A 23876-nucleotide genomic window follows, 5' to 3' on the forward strand; every position below is an offset into this window, starting at 1 on the left:
GTAAAAGAGAAATGTTTGTGTTATCAAATTCAAATAATTTAGCGCATTAGTAGAGACATCTCTGCAAACGTACTGGAACTTTATAAATGTAGAACTTCAAACGAAACCTAGCTTACCAACATTGAACACAGACGTCGTTGATCGTATAAAAATACATCACTGCAGTTGTCAAATAAGTTTATATTTATTGTCCAGTGACATGTATTGACAGATGTGTCAGAAACATAAAATACAATAGTTTTATTAATTAATTAGTGTTAAATCAATTCAAAATGTAAGTATAACATTAATAATTTTTTATTAAATTGAATATTATTTCTAAAAAAGAAGTATGCAATATAAAAATTCATTAATTTTGTTACAATTGAAGGTTAATTAATAATACACCTGTTCACAGGTAACACTCAATACAAAAAAACTAAATTATTCCTAAAATAAAATACTAGACCTGTGTTAAAATTTTCTTTATTGATATATGACGTACATGAGACCAATAAATTAAGATAATATTATGGCCTCAGTTGGCCGCCAAATGCTGCATGATGATACCAAAATAGAATCTGTTTTTATAAGCGAAACAACGATATCGAGAGAATTATGTTATTTTTGTTATAATTTACTGTTTTATTTAATTATAAAAGAAGCGCGTACAGTTTTATAACCTAAATACAAAATTAGATAATTTTAAAATCATTTGTTTTTGATAATAAATAATGCGACAATAAAAAAGACACTCATTTTTTATAAAATCTCTCATTCTCATTTAGAACTTTAAAAAAAGTTATATTACAACCAACTTATATGTTGAATAGTAACCGTCAATTACAAACATTTGAATAAAAAATTATTGTTGTAGGCATTTGTCTACAAATTGTTTTTAATTAATTTCATTTGCAATATGATAATATTAAATCCATAAAAAACGGAATGTCAGCTCCTAATAATGATTATCTAAGTCATAATTTTTCTAAATCTGTATTAATACAAAATGAAACAAAAATACAAACAACTATTAATTCAAAAGAAAAAGTTTCCGTTGCTAAAAAACGTTGGGGGCTACTCGCTAAGGCTCTGCAGGTATGATCGGTGTTGCATGGATGTTTTCAAATTTGTTTTTTTGCTTTTATTCGTTAAAATTTATCCTTTAAAGCATGGGATAACTATTTATATCACAAACAATTTGCATGTAAATAAATAGATTTAGAAAAATTTCCAAACATGTATTCCTTTTTTATTCAATTTTTTACTGCTTTATTAAAAATATATAGAATGTTTGACATTATTGATTAATCTGAATATTGGTGTCAAAGCCACAAAGTGACTTCATGTTGTTTTATATTCTTACTAGTAGGATTATAATTTTCCCGACGTACTTTTATGATTATAAATTTCGTTTATTTAATTTTAATTGGCAAATTAATGGGAAAAAACTTTTTTGGAACTAGTTTCAAACTAGTTTGCAATCAAAAGTTACATTCGTGAGTGTAATCCCTCAGGGAATTTTTGACTAATCAATACATTAGGAACAATGAATCAAAATAATTAACAATTATTTTGAAAATGAACAGTCTAATGTTCTTATTCGGTTGACCATGTATTTCGCCGATATTTTAATTTGTGAACTAGTGATGTTCCGGATATTCTAATCCGCGGATAGCTGCTATATAAATGAATGTTTTTGTGCTTCTCTAATGTGGAATCTTAAGCTGTCAATTCTGTTTTCATCGAGTTTAAACCTTGTTGACTATTTTCCCTGAAAATATTATAGCTATAAAACCGTGGGTTACCAAAATCTGTTGATAAGAGCTTACTCGAATGTAAGAAGATGAAAATGGCCATCAGCGCGAGAAATGATTTTTAAACTAACAAAAATTATTGATAAATATTATCTTATTTAAAAAAATAAATATATAATATCGCCTAAGTCATATAGATACAAATGATAAAGTTTATTCCACTGCATTAATTAAATTTCTGCAAAAATAGTGCGTTAAACAACGAAAACTTTGAATTCATATAAATTTATTCTAATTAAAAAAATATTTTTGCCCAGTTAATAAAGGCCTCGCCGAACATTCATGATTTTGCAAATGCCCAACAAATATTCACCAAATAGCGTAGAAGGATCGTTCACTGTTTTCGATATGTCTTAAGAGGCATGTCAATGAGAGCTTATCGGCACAGTTTAGATATATGCAGGGTGTCTTTTTTAACTTGACATATGCTTGAAACTCAATAAAAAGCTCACTCTATTCCATACCTGATAATAAATAGAACACTTCAATTTAGAAAATTGTTATTGATTAAAGAGGTAAAATTTTTTGTGCGTAAAATTTTCCCGTAAACTGTACAGATATATACTAAAGCTTGATATATCTAAAGGATGTCGACTAATGAAAACTTTTATATATGAAAGTTATCTGAAATATTACTTACGTTTTTGTACCTTTATTCACCGAAAAAAAAAATTGTTTTAATTGTAATGCGCTTTAGCACTCTGACTTCCGAACAAAAGTTATTGAAATTTGTTTTAGACGGTGTTTATATTTAAAGTTTACAGGGAAACTCATGTCCATTCCTCCTAACAAAACTAGTGAAATGTTCTAGGAACCTCCTCTATTTACCGTCCCTAGGCTTCGATTTCACACAAATTTTACTTGATTTGAAGTCAAACATTCTATGTAAACTAGAAAACATCAAAACACCGTTTTAGTAAAATGAAAAATAATGAAAAAAATTTACTGCCTGCAGAGCCCAACTCAGCTTACAACACACTTGGATAAAATATCATTACGTCGATTTTCAAGCTACACTTTAATTGAAAGCAATCGCTTATTACAAGATGTAAATAAATCCATTCATGAAGAATGGTATGAGTATACAGCACGTTTTGATGAAAATCATGCATATAGTGTACTAATATGCCATCCAAAACGAACATTTACACCCGCCGAATTGAGTGGATTCAATAATACGGGTAATATATGTATATGGCCATCAGAAGAAACATTAGCATATTATTCATTATCAAATCCAAATATATTTGCTGGACGTACAGTGCTAGAACTTGGCGGTGGAATGTCATGTTTAGCTGGCTTAATGATTGCAACACATTTGAATTCAGTTTGTGTACATTTGACCGATGGAAATGCAACGGCTGTGGACAATGTATATCGATCAATAAAAAATAATATACCAAAAAATAATTGCTTAATATCATGTTCTGTATTAAAATGGAATCGTAATGAAAATATTAAAGATATTATTCCATATGATATTATTATATGTGCCGATTGTTTATTCTTCGATGAATATCGTATCGATTTAATTGAAACAATATGGAATCGTTTAACTGATAATGGTATTGCATTAGCAATGGCTCCGAATCGAGGTAATACATTACAAGAGTTTTTAATTGAAGCAAAATTCAAAGGTTTTTATGTGAAAAAAATGTATTATTATAATAAACGTGTTTGGGATCGACATGTATCCTTGCTGGATAATCCTGATTATAATGAAGATATACATTATCCAATTTTATTACAATTGACCAAAAAATCATCAAATTATATCAATTAGAATTTATTATTATAAATTTAAAAGTCTTGTTTACATTAGAAAATTTTTTGTTATTACAAAGTCAAGTAAATAGTAAAATTTATTTATATTAATTTTATGTCAAATCTGTTTTGCATCTGTGATTTAATTCTTTAATGGATCATATTCTTGTTTATACAACGCAGAGATCGAAAGAGTTTTTGTTTCATAGAAATCACATCTTAAATCACTCTTTTTCAGACAATATTACTTGAATATAATAATGTTAAAATATCACTTAAAAATTATTGAGATACTAAATTATGTGTGAACAACTTAAACTTTTTTGGTATAATACCATATGGCATATACCGTCTACTTTAACTCATAGGCAGTCTTTAACCAGCTGAAAATGATACAGAAAAATAATAATAATAATGGGGTTTAACCACCGTTTCTCAGACCACGTCTATAACAGAGTCCTATACAGAAAAATATTAAAATTTACTAGTTTCTTTTTCACACCCCAATAACACTAAAATATTGTTCATTTAGTATTTTTAGCATCGCAAAGTCCATTTTTAAATTCAAGACGATAATTACTGCGTGATAATACATAATTTTTGCAATTGGGAATTGAGAAACTTGGTTATGGCACCTGGTGACAGAAAATTAAAACAAAAATAGAGTGCAAATGAAAGACATAGAGAATGGGCTGAATGTTCTGTATTCAGCTGTATAGTAAATACGTGCAAGAAACTATGAGAGAATAAAGCGAATGTGCGGCTAGAAGTTGTCTCTTTCTAAAATTTCTACAGACCTATAGAAAAAAGACAGGTATCGGTCGCACAATCGCTTTGTATCTTTCTACAGAGCGGTCAATATTGCGCGGGTATTGCTCAGTCCATTCTCTAGGTCTTTGGTTATAGCTGTAGTTTTTGTTATAGATTTTTGAATTTTTTTATTTCATAAGAAATAATCTGTACAAGGTGTTATATTACAAGATAAATTTGTAAAAGCTTAGTAAAAATTATGTAAACACATGGGAAACGTTATATCGGCTCACGGTTTTATTTACATCTATCTCGAGTGCCCATTTCTCGATTGTTAATGTGCTCAAAATATTAAAAATTAGTTTGTAGTTTGCCCTTTATAAATATACTAATTTTTTTTAAATTATATTTTCATTTTATTACCACCAAGTGAATCAAATTATTTAAATGTGCACTTTATTTTTGATCATGTTTTCATGCTACGTCTTTATACCTATTTCCAAATCATTTTTGCAAAGCTTTGTGTTTCAGGCTTCTGATATATTTTTACAATATTTTCAATGTTATTTTAATTATGATTAAAACATTATTTGAAAACGAATTGAAATAGAAAGATTTGAACTGAAAATGTAAACAAGACTTTATTTTCATATCTTTATTAAAACCTACTATACTATTTTACATATATTATAATTACCACTACTACTTTTCTAGAGGACCAAATGTAGTTTGGTTTATTGCCAAATATAATAGTACAAACAGACTTTACAATGTGTGCCAAAAAAAAATTTTATTATTATTATTATAATATCCCAAATTGACCATATTAATGATAAATTTACACTTTATTAGATTAAATTGTATATTGTAGTTATACTTAGACAAAACAATATAAATATGCTTTATATTTTTTTAAATATATCATATGTAAAAGGTGCTCACATACTAATTATTATAAGCCGTGATTTATATTTTAAACAAATAATGTAACTAAATACTTAATTTATTACAATGACATATTATGACAGATGATTGAGTTATTTTTACTAAGAGAGAAAAATAAAAAATATGATTAATGAAATATTATTAATTCAAACAACAGACAAAAAATCATAGTACTCCAAATTAGTATTTTGTATATTATTCGAGATATCTTTTAGAAAATATTTTTTTTTATGTGCTATTTGATTTTTAAGATATTATATTCTTATTAGCAAATTTGAATTTAGAATAAGAGTAATATATTAAGCAACAAAGTGCGAAATTGTCCAGAGTACACGAAGGTGAATTGAGTAGCACGAAAGAAGTGAGTGATGGAGACGATCCATACGAGTTTCGCGCACTATTGTTTTTTGTAAATGCGGGATTATTGATCTCTTTCTGGCGGTTTACTATGCAATACCAAATAGCTTGTTATCCATTGAATGATTCTTTACCAGTTCCAATGGTAATTTTAGTACGCAAAGTAAATTTGGCGCACGTATTGGGAAATTAGCTAGTTTTCGTGTGGAAATAGCGGCCTTTATTTGAAAAAATTGTTTTAACTTATACTGTGGTAATAAAACAATTTTTGAATAATACTTTTTTTTCAATTTTATCCTTTTAAACTTTACATAGTCGTCAGAAAGAGATAAATAATCCCTCATAAATTTTGAATTGATGGTTTCTTAACATTATTGTGTAATTTTTCATAAATGTTAATAAATCATCAATCCAAAATTCATACCAATCAACTCGTTAAAAAGTAATCAATTAATAAAGTTTTGACGCTTTAATAAGTTTTGAATTGTTAAAAAAGTTTTTCAAAAGTCCACCATATCTGATATTTTTCAATATTAGGTCACAAATTCTTAAATTAACTAACTCAAAAGAAGTAAAAGTGTTTCAATAAGTAATATTTTTGTTTGTTCGAGTTTTTTCAATTTTTTTTTTTTCAATTAAATGAGATTCGATGTGTCATTAGTGAAATTAACAAGAAAATCTCGTCACTGAAATGAGAGCTTTTCAGCATATTCGTGGACAAATAAATTTTCTATAAATAGTGCTTTTTCTTGAATTAAATATTACATTCTTATTGAGACACTATATTTGTTGGTTTAAAAACAAAAAATTGGCTATTCATATTGATCAATGAAGGGTGATGTTTGTGTAGATATACAAATGCAGAAATTTTATATCGCAGCCATACTTAACTCATCTTTATTCGATTTAACCACTCATATAATGAAATTAAAAACTAAACAAATTTCAAGCTGTAGTTATGTAGCTAACAATTGAATTTGCTGTTGGAAATATTAACGGAAGTAGTCTAACTATTAAATCAACTTAAAAATTTTACACAAAAATTCCTGATTTTATGGGCATGTTCATAGCGAATAGTACCTGCTTTTGTCTGGTTAGTTTTAATTTTGTTTATTGTTTTAAGGGTTGAATCGGACAAATTGAGTTAAATAGAAATTAGACCATTAAAAAATTATTATTTTGATTTTTTAATCGAATCTTGCAATAAAATCAACTTAAAAGTAACCGGATTAATCGTAACGCAAGTGAAAGGAATAGAAACGAAACGGTATAGGTTGAAATATGAATCAATCTTGTGATTGGCTTAAGATTATTTTACTTTTGAAGTAAATTAAAAACAAAATATTGTTAAAGATATCATCTTTTGCAAGAAAGATAGGGCGCTTAACACTTTTAAACATGAACTTTTACTTAGGTGCAATCATGGAACACAATTTAAACTATTGTATTGTACGTTCACTAGTATAATTTAAAAGTAACTCATTTATTCGGGGTGTCTAGCGGTCCCTGAAAAACCTGCAATTGCCTTGTTTTTTGCATCCTTGCAAATGTGTATTTTGGTACTTAAAAACGAGTAGGTTGCATTTTTCTTGTTTTTTTTACTCCCCTTCTTTTAACTCGTAGTGTCTGCATGTCTGTCAAAAAAACTTTGGATCGATTTTTAACCCTTTTCCCGTAATCCAATCGAGCTGAAACTTTGCAGGCAGGCTCGTGGCGACGATAAAAATTATTAAATTTGATTAAAAAAAATTTAAACAAAGGAAGGGAATATAACAAAAACTTGGTTTTTACGGGTTGGTTTTTAATCCCGATCAAATAGCATTTTGAAGCAAAGGAAAAAAATCTCTTTTTAAAAATATATTGCATTCTGTAAACATACATGGATTTCTTTATAAGTGTAAATTTAAAATAAATTAGAAAATTATTCTTTTTAATTAAAAAAGTGTCCTTAAACAACAATATTTTCAGTCCTGGAAATCCTTGAATTGACCTTAAATTTTAATTTTCAAACTCGCTAGAGACACCCTGTTTAATTCAAGAATGCCCTATCCAATAACCAGCCATATCCAAGAACTACTAAAAAAATAACTCAAAATATGTTTTTAAAAAGTTGAATTTAAATTGGGCCCCAAATAAATCAGGTATCTCAGATTAAATCACTTGAGCGTTAAGTTAGTCTGAATAGCTGGTACTTATTGTGTGAGCGCTTGATATTATTTTTAAAAAGAAACAAAATTTAAAGTTCCTATTGTGAAAAAAAAAATTGGCCGAATAATTACACTTTTTCTATTTTAGTCCTTCAGTTCATAAATCTGCCAACAATTAAATGGATTCATTTATGAATATGTTTTTCTAGTTTTAAATAAAAATTTTGAAAGTGTTGTTATATTTTTAGTTATTTAGCAACATATACTTATAAAATGGGCAGCGTTTATTATTTTTTTTTATTTGTGAAAAAAGATTATAAAGTATCGTATACGAAACTATTTAGATTAATTTGTTTTTAAATAATATATAGGCGCTTTCTAATAATACCCATTTCCAAATAATTATTATAATTAAGATTAAAACTAACTACAAGACAATTAATAATTACTAACAGTTTAATATTTATTAATTAACTAATTTTTAAATTAAGATCCATAAATTCTAGCAAAGGACACTACTCTAGGTAAATAATTTAACTTCTTTCCAACTATTGCTTGTTTTCTATTATTCTTTGTGGACTATACTAGCGGTTTTTTTTTTGTTAATATTGTTATCTGATTTTTATTAAAAAGACAGTTATCTAAAAAATTGTTTACAGGAAAACTACGTAGATTATTGAAATAATAACTATTCAATTATTGAATTAGAGAAGTTGCATTTATAAAAAATTTATTGAAAAAATTGAATTTTCATCGTGGCACAAATTCTCGGCGGAAAACTGAAATTCTCTCTCCGAGAATGAAAGAGAGATTTTTAATAATTTAAACTATTATACAGCTTTCGATTGCGTAAAATTGCCGCATAAAAGAACCCACACAATTAATAGGTTGGCTGATAAGTCCCCGGTCTGACACATATATGGCGTCGCTAGTATTAAATGCATATTATTTTTATATAGTACCAACCTTCAAATGATTCGTGTCAAAATTTGACGTCTGTAAGTCAATTAGTTTGTGAGATAGAGCGTCTTTTGTGAAGCAACTTGTGTTATTGTGAAAAAAATGGAAAAAAAGGAATTTCGTGTTTTGATAAAATACTGTTTTCTGAAGGGAAAAAATACAGTGGAAGCAAAAACTTGGCTTGATAATGAGTTTCCGGACTCTGTATTTTTTCCCTTCAGAAAACAGTATTTTATCAAAACACGAAATTCCATTTTTTCCATTTTTTTCACAATAACACAAGTTGCTTCACAAAAGACGCTCTATCTCACAAACTAATTGACTTACAGACGTCAAATTTTGACACGAATCATTTGAAGGTTGGTACTATATAAAAATAATATGCATTTAATACTAGCGACGCCATATATGTGTCAGACCGGGGACTTATCAGCCAACCTGTTAGATAGGAAAATGGCTTTCTAGTAAATTTTTCAAACCGCCCCCAAATTTTCCTTTGGATCGCTCTGATCCAAAGCTCTCACGGCCACAAAAGTTTTTAACGGATAGTTTTCGACCTACGGGCAATCAAAGCTACATATATATACATATTACAGTTATAGTTTATGACTACCGTCTTACACGTGTCGTACATCGTACAACACACCAACCAACAAGACAATACAACATAATAAATCTATACACAAACATAAAAAAAAAATACAGTCGAATTGATAACCTCCTCCGTTTTTGTTTGAAGTCAGTGAAAAAAGTATTCATAACTATGTTCAACAATTATAGTGTTACACAAACGCACACACACACGTAGTCGGAAAATATTACTATAATATATGTGTAGCTTTGATTGCCCGTAGATCGAAAGCTACCCGTAAAAAATTTTATATCCCAAAGATTTTTTGATCTGAACAATCCGAAGAACATTTTGGGGGCGGTTTGAAAGAGTTTCACAAAAAGCCATTTTATTTTCCTATCTAATTGTGTGGGACCCTTTATCTCTATCGTCGCATAGACTAGACTTAGCTAGTTAATTTTGTTAAATTGTCTAATTTTCTCATCACAGATTTTATATCGAAATTAACATTCTCACTTACAAACAAATTAAAATTATTTTTGTGCGCACGTCATAACGAATACACAATGTGTTTATTAACTACATTTATTTATGTCTCATTTTTGTAAATTGTCTCTGAACGTTACCTTGATAATAAATAAAACCTTGATATTTCAGAACGTCTTCCTATGTAATAAATAAATAGCATTCTTAATTTATTTGAACATTTTATTTTTTAATATTATTTTTCGTATTCATAACTCATAATTAATCTACTCTCTCATTTTAATATGAAAAAAAATTGTCATTTTTTTTATTTTTTTTTTATTAATAATTTAGACAATTTCATGAAATTTTATCTACTAATTCGAGTGCTATGAATTGAGCTAATTAGCTATTTTTTAAGTTTTTTTTAATTTATCAATTAACTTTAATGGCCATTTTTGTTCTATTATGTAGTTTAGAAATATTTAAAAACATTTTTCTTGTTTGAAAGATTTGATAATTTGTTAAAAAATTCTAGAGTTGCATAGATCATAGAAACATTATTTGTTCGGCGATTGAAATAGAAATTTTTTTCTAAGATTTTAAAAAGCCTTCCATTATAAGCTAATAACGTTAATATACATATAATTTTGCTTTACATCCCCATATGTTTCTCTTCCACGAAAAAAAATTCACAAATAATAATTAAGTTAAAAGTAAATACTGAACACGAAGTCTTTTTTGAAATTTATAATGTAAAATAATGCTCTAAATTTTGTCATTATTCATTTATTGCTGCACAAAAAGTAGCTAAATTTATTATTTCACATATTACGCTGCTTACAATATTTACGTTGAAAGTGATAAGACATCAGAGAAGAGGGATAATAATTTTTTCACTGTATAGTCCAGGGAGCCTAGAAATGATCCAATGGTATAGCTCGAAAGCATTAAAGAGAAATTTTGTCGAGTAGAAGAAAAAATTATACGAAAAATAACGTTTTTTGCATCTTTTCAACTTGTGCAGAACATAAAAAATTTTGAAAAATCGAAAAAACGGTTTTTTCATTTATAAGAAAAAAAACAAAACAATTAACAAACAAAAAGTTAAATGAGAAAAATATATCTATCGAATTGCATAAGTTGGATACGATTTCGTTGGTTATTCCACGAGAAAATCGCGAAATTTCATCGTGTTTTGTTTTCGCTGTGAACGGTTCAATTTTATTATAATTATTTTTAATTAACACAAAATGTTACCTCTGACGAGTAGAAAACAGTTAAAAAAATGCTCGTTTGCTACTCGGCACAGGAAACCTATTGTATAATCTTCAGCGTATTATGTTATAGAAGCGACTGTGACAAAAGGTTTATAGATTTAATTTTTAAATAATTCTACTTTATTCCCTTTCAAACATTTCCAAATAAATCTTTATTTCTTTCATTTATAATTTTTCTACTTTTAGTTGTTGTTCTAGTCAAAGCGTAAAACTCATTATTTTTAACAAATATTTTTATAAACTAAATCTTAATTACAATAATTTTAATGATGTATTAATAAAAAATATTGATTTTTGACTGTCCGTAAATAAAACAAAAGATTAAAATTACTAACAAAGCCGAATTAATTAAATACATATCGACAAAACAAAAATTTTTTGCGCTATTTTCGAATAATAAAATTTCGCGCTACAACCTTTTTGCTGTAATGTAAAGTAGATTGATTTTGTACTTAATTTTATAATTTACCTCATTGCGATCTCAGTTGATTTCGCTAGTTGTGGTGTGCCAGCGGTACTTTTAGGCCCATGGACCACGGTATTAATTTAGAACTGCTGCAGGTACTCGATCTGTCTATTTTAAATTTTCTTTTAAAATTGGGAAAATTGTATTTTTAACTCATTTAAAAAAAAAAAAAAAAAAAAAAAAAAAACAATAACTTATGCGTTCCTACAAGAGCTCAAAAAAACGATACTTAGTAGTACCGCTGGGTATAATGGATTAAGAAATATTCAGTGTGTTAAGACCAACTGAGATCTATATTATATTTATTTACAATTCATAAATTTGTAAACACAATAAATAAAAGTGTGTCAAATTTATTTACCAAAAAAGACGCAAAATTAATGTTAAAAATACTTGAAATTTATCTTAATTTTGGGGAGTGATTGGTTTGAGTTTCTGAACAATAATTATCATTGATACAACTAAAAAAAAATAGATTTCAATTTAATCGGCCACCAACTTTATTTTCCGCTTTGTTAATATAATCAAATGATCAATTATCCACTATTTAAGTTTTTTATTTAAAGATAATAATATAATATTTCCAAAAACACCAACACTTTACATTAAATTTAAGCTAATTGTGACACAGTTAATTGACCGTCTTAACATTAATCTCTAACTTATATTATAATTTATTAAAAATACAAATAAAATTGTAAAGGAATTGTTGAACGGTAGGAATTGTATTTGTGATGTGTTCAATGTCTTCTTAAAATTTTAAAAAACTATTTAAAAAAATCTTCCTGTTTATATGTTTCTAGTTGTAATAAAATACTTCAAAACACTTAAATTTAAATTACAATATTTGAGTAAAAGCTACAATCGTAAGAATGTTGTACCCTATTCTTAAAGTTCTTTACTTACGCCTGAGTAAATGATAACATTAAATTAACATTAAATGCGATCTTCGCAAGCGTAAATGGTTATGGTTAATACCAGGTGACATGTGCATTAAACTGGACTAACTGCAGTTTTTGCTAATACCAGTTATATAGTATTTATAAGTATAAATAATACGGGTACCTTTTTTGAGAACTCGTTCAATTTAAAAATAGAAATGACTTTCTACAAAGGATTATTCACGTTACAATATTAAGGCCAAACTGTTTGAATTTTAGAAAAACGAAATGTATCAAAGTTGTATTTTTTTCCAAAGTAAAAGTTAATTTTATTCAGGTTTAATTGACTTTGCTTCAAGATTTTTGAAATATTCTATATTTTCTGAAAATGTAGTAACAATTTTAGTGTAGAACCTGAAAATAAAATATCCTATAGATGTTTTTCGGCTGTTTTGTATATTACGAAATTAATTTTAAAATGTACAGCCAATAACCCTCCATTTATTCCAGAAGCAAAATTTTTCTTAAGATCAAGCAGTTTATCCTTAATCTTTCATGTCAAATAACGTGAATAACCCTGTATATTTGCTGTACATTATTGGTATCTCGATTGACACTTATCAACGGTTATGTGGAAACATGCATCTACTAGTAAGAAACTTATAATTTGCTATTGACATGAATTGGAAATCTATTGAAATTCAGTTTCATCCGTTTCTATCCTATTCAAATTCATTCAAAACTTTTAATGGGTTAGTACAGTTATCGGAACAAACAAATTTCAGGTTTTTACTAGGATATACCAATTTCACAAAGAGAATATACCTATCGTATGGTACAACATTCTTAGAATCGTATATATTAATTTTAGAAAAAATTATCTTAAAAAATAATAAAATTTATAAAGTACTATAAAAATAATTGTAATTGAAAAATGTTTCACAAAAATTAACAAACAAAAAAATGAAATTATAATTTTTTTATACAATTTTTAAAATTTTTAAACTACAATAATATAATGTTTTCATAGAATTTTAAATTCGAGAATTAATTAAGAAACACTTTCAATTAATCTAGAATTCTAAGACCAAAAACCTTATTTAAAAAAATATTTTGTGTGATTTTTTATTTGTTTCTAGTTCATCCGTCCAATTAGATAGTGGTGTATTTCATAATTGTTTTTGTGTTCGAGTAATATTTTTTTTCGAATAATTTTTTCGCAACTAAAAGTTAAAATAAATGCCAGCCTTAAGATATGTGTAAGGTCTAAATCAGTCGCATTTCTAGTAAACGAGTGAGAAAAAGATAATAAATTTAGCTTCGACGCTATCTTAAATTTAGCACCCATTTACAATTTCTTTTCAAAAGCAAAACAGATCATCGCTATATGTGATGTTGAATTTCCAAAGAGAAAGTCGTGTACGAAGCAAAACTTTGCGTTTTTTTCAAACTCATTAAGCACTTCTTTTATGTGTCGAAAACGATGAGGCTAGGTAAAAGTGTTGAGAATGGTCCAAAATATAATATTCGGTTTTTTACAAATTTTTGACCAGAATTAACATAAATACTACTGGCGCGGAATCGATTCGTGAATCAGACGGTTTTTTTGTCTTTTCGGAATTTGAGAATTAAGAACAGCTTTTCTTTTAGTTGCGAATAGTTACTTACCAATATTTCTTAATTTGTATGCTTTTTTAATATAAAATGTTTAAAAAATATATAATTTAATGTTTCAAATGATAATATTTTAAGAAAAATGATGATTCCTGTATTGTGGTATATATTTATTGTCGTTTAAAAAAAAACTCAAGTGCCAAAGTTTTTGATATAAGTACATATTTTTTTGTATATTTAAATACAAAGGAAGTTATTTAAAATAAAAAATTATATTTACAAAAGTTATTTTATTCAAGTGTGTTGTTTTATTAGATGTTTGAATGTTTTGTGGGATTCTTAAAAATCGCTTTCGAATTTCAATGGAATTAAAATAAATTATTTTAATAAAAAATGCAGTTAATCATTATTTTCATTACTTAACGTCACAGAAGCGCTTTTTAGGATATCCTATAAATTTTGTACCAAATAATATTATAATATCAAATATATTTAAAAAAAGTTCTATAACAAATTGTTCATTAAAAAATTGTATATTGTTATATTGACCCTTTAAAAATTTTATTTGTTGTGGTTTTGAAATAAAAATTTTAGATTTTATATTTTTGTACTTATTTAATCAACAATATTTTTACTGAGCGCTATTTTGTGAAATTATCGAACGTTCCTGGAATTTATCCAAATTATTTTAAATTTCTAATCGCTAATAAAATCAAGTGGCATGTTTGTCTCTGTACGGTCATTTTCAAGCTCAGTGTCAGCTGAAAATCATACAACCATCTCTAGCAACATCTACTTTAAACATAATGTACTTCTTTTGAAATTCAAATGAAACTTGAAAATTTAATTTTCAAGTTTCTGTCACCTAAAAATACACGACTAAAAGAGTACATTTCTAAAAATAATAAAACTAAATGCCTGATTAGGTAGATTAGTTTTCGTTTTAAAAGAATTCAAAAAACGGTATCATCCTTCGTTAAAGTTAATTGTTTGTGAAAAGCGAATTAACTTGACGAAAATAGAATTTTCAAAAATCTCAATATTTATTTAATATAAAGAAAATTTTATTCAAAAAAATTATATCTGATCTCATTCATTGAACGATGTTCAAAACTCAGTAATTACTCCCAAAATTTCCGCCTCAGTGCATTTTCTTTAAAATTTTGGGAAATGAAATTGTTTAGGAATTTTCGAATGAATCAATAACATTATTCAAGTATACAGCGTGTATCATTAATACTGAAAAAAAATTTAAGGTGATATTTTTTGCCCTAAGAAAGAAGTTCATATAAACATAAAAAAAGTTCACCTCATTTTTGAGGTAGACTACGAAAGATTGTTAAAGCAACGACAATTTGAGATTACTCTTTGTTTTCGAAATATATGATCATCAAATTTTAGAACAAAAATATTAGAAAATCAAAGTATGAGCAAAGTCTGTTCATTTTCATATTTTTTTTTAACTTTGTCATAAAGGTACCTCAAAAATCTAAAAGCTTCAACCACATTTGTGCAACAAATTTCAGTTTTTTGTAACTTCTATGAGACACATTTTATATATGAAATCTACCTAAGATAAAGTTTAATATTTTGTTCCAGAATTCTAGCTTTTGTACAAATAAGTAACCATGAAATTTTGATAAGGAAATATTTTTGAAAACATTAAAGGATAATTTTTTTTTAATTTCAGGGCGGATTATTGGAAAAGTCAGGACAGAAAGTACTGTGATTTTTGTAAATGTTGGTTATCAGATAACAAAGCGGTAAGCTTGCGTGTTTGTATGTTTTCTATTATTTCTCAACATTTTTTATATCAGAAAAAGACCCACCCAAAATAGCCTGAACCTATTTGTTTTTGTTTTGAATAAGTATTGAATCATATTTTGTTTTTCTAGAGTATAGAGTTTCATGAAAAAGGAAAAAAACATAAAGAAAATGTTGCAAAAAGGCTCAAAACTATCACTAAAAAAAGTATTCAAGAAAGGAAAAAAGCGGATAAAATAGATGAAGCTATCGCAAAAATGGAACAAGCTGGAATGGAAGCTTATCAAAAAGATGTAGAAAGCAGTGCTGCAGATTTAATGGCAAAAACGATCAAGGAAACATTGATTAAACACAATTTATTATTATCAGATAATAGCGAGGCTTCTTCATCGAAAAAACGGACACCTTGGTATGAGACCAAAACTTTGGATGGAAAAATTTATTATTGGAACACTGAAACAAATCGTAAGTAAGCTATTAAAAATATTTTAGTGATATTTTTAAAACTTTTTTATTTTTAGAATCAATATGGGATGAACCACCTGATGGTTTTATAACTATGGAGGAACAACTTATTCTAAGAGAAAAAGAGGGTCTTGAACAGTTAAAAACGATAGAAAAACAAAGAAAACTTGAAGCGAAACAAAAATTAGAAGAAGAACGTTTATTGCAAGAAGAACAACGTGCAGCAGCTGAGAGAGAAAGGTTGAAATTATTGAGACCAAAAGAAGAACCTCCTGAACCAACATATTTTGCACCAATCATACCAGAAGGAAAAAATGATCCCTACGGGAAATGGCAGACAATAAAAACTGAGTAAGCAAAACTTTTGTCTTGGTAAGACGAGTTTTAGGAATCGTAATAGGGTAGTAGGAAGTGCCACAAATTATTCTTAGCTTTCAACTAGAATCGGGCATGCATTTGTTTAATTTCTTGGGATAGACCAATAAAATTTCAGTCAATGTCGTCATTCAGGACGATACTTAATCTTCGACGTTTTTTTCTAGAGTTATTCAGAAATAATCCGAAAAAAAATAAATGTCTTCAATTCTAGCTTCTTTATTTTATAGAAATTCTCATGTACTAAAACTATCATTTTTCGAGATATCTCCAGAATCGCTCCGATATTAAATATTTTCGAAAGAAGCTCTTAAAATTATTTTTTATAAAAAAATTAAAATAAAATTTATAAAACTATTTATTTTTCAGGAAAGAAGTTGATTTGCAACTTCCAAAACAAGAATTCATTGCTATTCATGTACCTGCAGCTACCAAAGAGCCAGTTACTCGAGAATTTAAAGAGAAGACAATTTCGAAATTAGATAAAGGTGATAATGACGATAGTTTTGATCCAAAATCAACATTATTCAAGAAAAGAAAAATTTTAGGAACTAATAAACGTAATATGCGACAACGTTTAGATGATGATTAATTTAATTAATATAATATAAATTGTATTCGTAATTAATTAATTTGAATAAAATAAATCTTTTTATATTTAAACTCTTATTTATTTTACATTGCAACAGATTCGTAATCAATCTTTCTTTAGTTGACTCATCGAATTTCATCACATAATGAAAATACTACTTCAGCAATTTTATCATCAAACCAATCTTTTGTGTATCAAAACTGACAATGTGTGAATTTTAGGTTAAGATTGTAAAAAATTTTTTAAATATAAAATAAACAAAATGGATATGGAAAATATAAGCGAAGAAGATTATAAAATTCCTGATGTCAAGTATGAATGTAAGTCAAAATTTTAGATTATTAATTTTTATATAAAATTTGACATTTCAATCATTTTCAGATTTGGATCACACTGCGGACGTTCAGTAAGTAAAAAAAAAAGTCCAAGTACCTATTATGAATTCCACATAATTTTTATTTAAAATAAATTTGTCTTTACATATTTTTTTTTATATATTCAAAGAATAATTACGAAAGTTTTCAAATCTTCCATATTGGCCAGAGAAAAATTGATTTTTTGGTTTATAAGATAACGCAAGACTATTTTTATTCGGTAGCTTTCCTATGTCTCTAGCCGTTGTTTGATAAAATGGATTTTTTTCTTGTGAATCGTATAAGTTTGCCCATTTTCTTTTACAAAAACCATAATTAGATATTTCGCATTTAGAACATTTATCAATTTCTTTATCCATCTTGCATTTGTCAAGTTTGTTTTAAATAATTTTACAGTTATGCATAGATCGATAATATTCTTCCAATACTTGGCATAAAATGAATTTTGTTTAAAAACAAATTAAAATTAATTCACCTCATGTGAATATATTTGCTTGCAAACACTGGATCTTCAATTATATGTGATGTTTTTCATTACAGTTTGTTGTTTTCCATAATAGCTCGCACAAAAAATGTAACACGCTTTCTTAATAAATGGATTCTCTTTCATTTTGATATACATATAAATCGTGAGACAGAAATGTTACTTTTTAAAATGATTAATATTTGAAATATCGTGAATTGCTTGCTTTTGGTGAGTATACCAAACTTCTCTTTACGACTTTTTTCGAAAGCGCTGCGTATTACTGAAAAAAAGCACCAAGGAATTTGTCGGGCACTATGACCACTTGATAACATTAATGTTAAACAAAAAAATATTTCGTGCGACAAAAATACTGCACCGATGAGCTTGTCTACGACCACGAACATGTCGTACTTAAATATTTTTGCCTTTCAATAGTTAAATAATTATTAATTTTATCAAGTGGTCATAGTGTCCGATATATTCTCTGTTGTGTTTTCTCAGACTTTGGCGAATCCCACAGTGCAGATTTTGTCGAAGGTTAACAATAGTTAAAATAAACAAGTATTTTTTGAAAAAAATCGTTTTTTTAATCATGACAAATTTACATTAAAAAGTTTCTATAAAAGTTAATGCAGGTAGATATATTTAACATGGTGAGCGGTCAATTGCTGTATTTAATGAATAGTTTCGGAACATTCCACCAACAATTTGCCTTTGTGTGAATTGTGTGTTCAATCCGTAATACGAAACTGGTACAGTATTCACATTTGCAGGATATTTTCCATAATTCAAAGACGTTGTATGGTAGTGCATATGACATTTTTTCACTCTCTCTAATCCACTTGCTTTAAATAATTCTGGATGATCGAAACGGTATGGTAAATTATGTGTTCGAAAAATTTCAGATGTTGTATGCACACGATCAGTTGATGGATGCATTTTTCTTAAATAAATGTTTATATTTCCCTCACAGATTTCACGGTATAGTTTTCGAATGTAAAATAAACATTTATATTTTTCTATGAAAATACATTCATATTATGGTTGTAGTTGCTATGACTATATCATTGATTATACAAAAGTCCAGCAAGATTAGCAGTGCACAATTTTATATTATACTAGCTGTTACCCGCCCGCTTTGCTGGGCAACATCCCCACTTGCACCCCTCCCTCCACATTTCCTTGCGTTGGATAACAGTTTTGTAATGTACACGTCATGCTCTTTTATTTGATACCCCACTTAGGTATATTTGTAAATATTCGATATTTCCTTCCCACTTTCTCGCTACACCTTTCTACCCTCCGAAGGTTAAAAAAATTTCTAAATGTAATTTAAAACATTCTGACCAAGTTTTGAACTATTAAAAGCCATAATTGAAAAATATGAATTTTTTATTCATGAACACCCCCGCAACCCCCCTTGTGGGTGGAATTTCGTAAAATCCGTTCTTAGCTGACCTCTACTTGGCAAAAGGAATATTCCTCCCAAATTTCAATTCTCTAGGTCTTATAGTTTCAGAGATATCGTGATGAGTGACTATCTATCTATATCTATAGAAAGTCTCCTATATATATAAGATATCTATACACAGGGTGGGCTATCTTAATTAATATCTCGTCAGAGGCACCACCTATTAAAAAATGACCTCAACAAAAATTGTAGGTTGATGAGGGACATCATGTTCTGACACCAGGTTGGACCTAGTTTAGATTATAAACAGTAAGAGATGAAATAACACTTTAAATTAGAAAGTTGATCCTTATAAAAAAACTAGCAATTTTTGTTCAACACATTTTTTTTCGAAAAACGTTAGCTTTCGGAGGAAATGCGAATTAAAAATATATCATTATTGCATTTAATGGAAAGAAAATACGCTTAAAGTTTATTGATAATTGTTGGTCAAAGTCATGAAGACAAACAAATGTCCTCTATTTCCCTTGTCAACTTTTGGCTAAAGCATTTGTCCGTACTTAGCAAGCTTCTTTTTTTTTTTTTTTTTTTTTGATTAAATGCAATAATGACATATTTTTAAGTCGCATTTACTCCGAAAGCTGACGATTTTCGAAAAAATGGTTTATATGAAAAATGATAGTTTTTTATGACGACCAACTTTCTAATTTAAATGTTATTCTATCACTTACCGTTTAGAATCTGAATTGGCTATTAAAGAAACCCGAAGAACTAGATCAAATCTGATATCAGAACATGATGTCCCCCCACCAAACTCTTTGTTGAAGTCATTTTTTAATAGATGGCGCCTCTAGCACAATTGCACTCTGATTATCTCAAATGCACAAATTAAAATGACCCACCCTGCATATAAAAGAAGAAACTGGCTGACTGACTCATCAACGCTGAAACCGCTGGGTTAAGAAATGCGACCAATATCTGCCTAAGCTACCGTTATTTGTAGTTAGCCTAATACATTTGAAAACATGTTTACATCCCAGGGGGAAATGTAAGCAAATTTAATATTAATTGATATTATTATTTTCAGATTGCATGCATGGGGTGATTCATTAAAAGAAGCTTTCGAACAATGTGCTATGGCCATGTTTGGATACATGACTGATTTAGCGTATGTGGAAATGGTACAAATTCAAGAAATTGAGGCTTCTGGTCATGATTTAGAAAGTTTATTATACAATTTTCTAGATGAATTATTATTTTTATTTAGCGCTGAACCATTTTTAATTTGTAAAAAAGTTATTATTGATGTATTTAATTTAGATGATTTTACAATAAAGTGTCGTTGTATTGGTGAAGAATTTCAACTTGGTAAACATCCTCAAGGTACTGAGGTGAAAGCTATTACCTATTCAGCCATGCAAATTGTCAATGAACCTGATACTAATAAGTTTGAAGTGTTTGTTATAATTGATATTTAAGTTTTTTTTATTATTTTTTTATTTTCAAAAATAAAACAATTATACAAAAAAGTTAAGACATGTTTATTAACTCATAAGGTGTTAACAACCCTGAATTACGTTCGTCCTTTTTGAAAAATTGCCAAACATTATTCCACAATGCCTTATTTATTCAACTTTTCATAGTTTCAGTCAACAACTTAGTGTTTTCATAATTTTTTTATATAAATTAAGTTTTATTATACCAATTCTTAATCTCTTACAGGTTCAAAATTCGGTATAATTTCCTGAACTCGTCGTATCCACTTTTGTAATCGTTTATTTTTTGCCTTTTCGCTCTTTATTACTTCCATAAACATTCTCCAATTTTTAAAATATCTTGTTTTTAAATTACTAAAAAAATAACGAGGCAATTTAAAAATGTTCCTTTAATAGACAAAAATACCTGTTTTTATTACCAATTATGGTGTGCTATCGCAGTTCCTTTTAAATCTTGCCAATGAATATACTGTAAACAAGTAAATTCATGCCAAGTACCAAATATTCTAGGCATCAATTTGAATTCGTAAAAATCGTCTGCTACTTGATTTTTTATCACTGATTCGCGATACATCTAAAAATTATTTATTACAACGTATCGTGTGTATCATGAAGGTTATAAAGAAGGAGAACGATCGCAATAGAAAATATTGTCCCCAATATTTTGAAAAAATAAGTGAGGCGCTGGGATCGCTAAGTTGTATCATTAAATGCGGGCTGTTGTGCGCTAATATACTACTTACCGACGCCAGCGCGGCTGGTGGCTGAAAATGAACTATAAATTCTACAAATTTTCAGGGACAGGTGCGCTAATGCTGTAGTACATAGCGATCGTTCTCCTTCTTTATAACCTTCATGGTGTGTATTGTATGTACTATAGAAATGTCATTGGGTTTTGAAAAAAATATGCTTCATAAGTGCTACAATATTTTTGTCAGTTAAATTTTGGCTGGCGATTACTAAAAAACTCATGAATGATGAGATCGGGGGTGTGTTTGCTTTTGATGTATTTCCAACTGTAGTGATGGTTTATTAAAAATAAAAATGATCAATATCCATGTGTCACAGTCACTTTCAGTGGGAAATACATAGGTATTAGCCGTTTTATTATTATTTTTTTTTTTTTGTATGATGCCAAAATCGTTAACATTGCATAAATCGGCATAAAAAACTATGGTAGTAATCATGGAGGTTAGAGGGAAAGAGAACGATCGCTATGCGCTAAAGCATTAACACATCTGCCCCTGAAAATTTGTATAATTTATAGTTCATTTTTCAGCCACCAGCCGCGCTGTCGTCGGTATGTAGTATCTGCGAAGTTAGCTTTTTATGAGTACAAGTAAATGAAGTTAGTACCATTCAAATTTATAAAGTAGTATAGATAAATTTATAAAGTAGAATAGATAATTTATAATTTATTCATTAGTAAATAATAATAATAATTTCATTATTTGCTTTTTTTTCCTTTGAATGATATTATATACACGTATATTAAACGTTGATAGATCATTTGAAATTAGCGCACAACAGTCCGCTTTTAATGAGACAACTTAGCGATCCCAGCGCCTCACTTATTTTGTCCATATTTTGGGGACAATATTTTCTATAGCGATCGTTCTCCTTCTTTATAACCTCCATGGTAGTAATATTAAATTATTTGCTATTTAATGAAATGTTATTTTGTAAATCCAATGATTATTTATTAGTGTTGTAAAAGTACCTTCAATTCGAAAGATTTTATGTCAGTTATAGTTCAACTGTAAAGTCAAAGAATACAGAATACCTAACTGTATTCTTTGGTAAAGTCAAAGTATACATATTCTAAATAAAAATTTGAGTAACGATATAAATTCGTGAGTAACGTTTCAGTACTCGGTACTTAATGGTGTTCCCGTTACTCAGTATTCGGTATGTACGGTTTGTTACAGCTCTATTATTTATTAGTAGTATCATATGAATAATAAAGCAGTACCTCTATCCAAATTCGAAAATATACAGACAATATTTTTCTACGATGATGTAAAATGGCTTTTGAATATATTTCTTTGATTTCAGCCTGTATTGTTCGTTTCCAATGAATGAAGTGTTTTTGTAGTAAATTCATTTTGTAAAATTCATTAGCCGTATGTAGTTTAGCTAATGAATTAGCACGCAAGAGTTTTAATTTATTGAAGAAACTTTGTTTTAATTTAATATTATAATGATCTTTCGATTTTCTAAATAATTCGATCCATCGTATTTTTTCTTTTAATATTCTAGCAGCCTTTTCTTCTTCTTTCCTCTTTTTATCTTTATATTCTTTTAATTGTTCTTTTTTGTACTCTAACTCAAGCCGTTTTTTCATTAACTCAGCTTCTTCGAGTGCGCGTTGCATTTTTTCGTTTAGTAAACGTTTTTTCTCTGCTAATATGTTGCGTTTTTCTGCGCGTTGTTTTGCTAATTCTTGCGATTTTAGCATGGTTTCTGGAACTTTAGTAAATAGTTTAGGTTTGTTGTCATTTTGATCAATTTTAACATAACACGATTTTAATTTCGGCAATGTTAATGCTTTAATTTCAGTTCTGGTTTCATTAAGTGATTTATTTATATCATTTTGAATAGAATTCAAATTTTCTAAATGACTTAACTTTGAGAGTGAAGGTGCCGAACATGTTTTTCGACTGTCTTTAAAAGTTTTAGATCTAACATTTGCACTTCGTGTTAATTTCGGTTTAATTTTTTCTTCTTGTTCAATTGTTTCTTTACGTTTCTGTAATACTTCTAAAAAATTTGCAATTTTTGAACGATGAACTTCTTGAATTCTTTTCATACTTTTTGTATTCCGTGAATGTATGCATTTCAATTTCCATAAATTAAAACATTTCCTTAATAATTTCAACCGACTTTGTTGTAAATAAATAATATTTTTTTGTGAACTATTGTTACATGTATTAAAAT

At 27.9% G+C, this 23876-nt stretch overlaps 3 protein-coding genes across 3 annotated transcripts; all 3 read left to right on the top strand.

Moving 5' to 3' along the window:
* The first annotated feature begins 143 nt into the window (after positions 1 to 143).
* LOC123305579 (WW domain-binding protein 4) lies at positions 144 to 17192 on the top strand. The gene is made up of 5 exons (XM_044887350.1): positions 144 to 274; positions 15687 to 15759; positions 15892 to 16225; positions 16282 to 16576; positions 16970 to 17192. Coding segments are annotated over exons 1-5 (927 nt in total). The 5' UTR covers positions 144 to 272.
* LOC123305580 (calmodulin-lysine N-methyltransferase) lies at positions 1006 to 3558 on the top strand (the record flags this gene model as incomplete). The annotated part of the gene is made up of 2 exons (XM_044887352.1): positions 1006 to 1077; positions 2752 to 3558. Coding segments are annotated over 2 exons (879 nt in total), but the record flags the coding sequence as incomplete, so codon positions are not given.
* A 190-nt stretch (positions 17193 to 17382) lies between the features above and the next one.
* Positions 17383 to 20961, top strand: LOC123305280 (protein archease-like). The gene is made up of 3 exons (XM_044886954.1): positions 17383 to 17512; positions 17574 to 17598; positions 20531 to 20961. Exons 1-3 carry the CDS (start codon positions 17455 to 17457, stop codon positions 20919 to 20921), a joined length of 474 nt encoding a protein of 157 aa, XP_044742889.1. The 5' UTR covers positions 17383 to 17454; the 3' UTR covers positions 20922 to 20961.
* Positions 20962 to 23876: the final 2915 nt, after the last annotated feature.

Source organism: Chrysoperla carnea, chromosome 1, assembly GCF_905475395.1.
Source record: "Chrysoperla carnea chromosome 1, inChrCarn1.1, whole genome shotgun sequence".
Lineage (NCBI taxonomy): Eukaryota > Metazoa > Arthropoda > Insecta > Neuroptera > Chrysopidae > Chrysoperla > Chrysoperla carnea.

Bases quoted from the DNA above. Each gene is read 5' to 3' on its own strand.
- LOC123305280 (XM_044886954.1), top strand. From the start codon at position 17,455: ATGGATATGGAAAATATAAGCGAAGAAGATTATAAAATTCCTGATGTC. The intron at 17,513-17,573 runs GTAAGTCAAAAT...AATCATTTTCAG, and splicing joins TCCTGATGTCAAGTATGAAT to ATTTGGATCACACTGCGGAC. The intron at 17,599-20,530 runs GTAAGTAAAAAA...TATTATTTTCAG, and splicing joins GATCACACTGCGGACGTTCA to ATTGCATGCATGGGGTGATT.
- LOC123305579 (XM_044887350.1), top strand. The intron at 16,226-16,281 runs GTAAGTAAGCTA...TTTTATTTTTAG, and splicing joins TTGGAACACTGAAACAAATC to AATCAATATGGGATGAACCA. The intron at 16,577-16,969 runs GTAAGCAAAACT...TTTATTTTTCAG, and splicing joins TGGCAGACAATAAAAACTGA to GAAAGAAGTTGATTTGCAAC.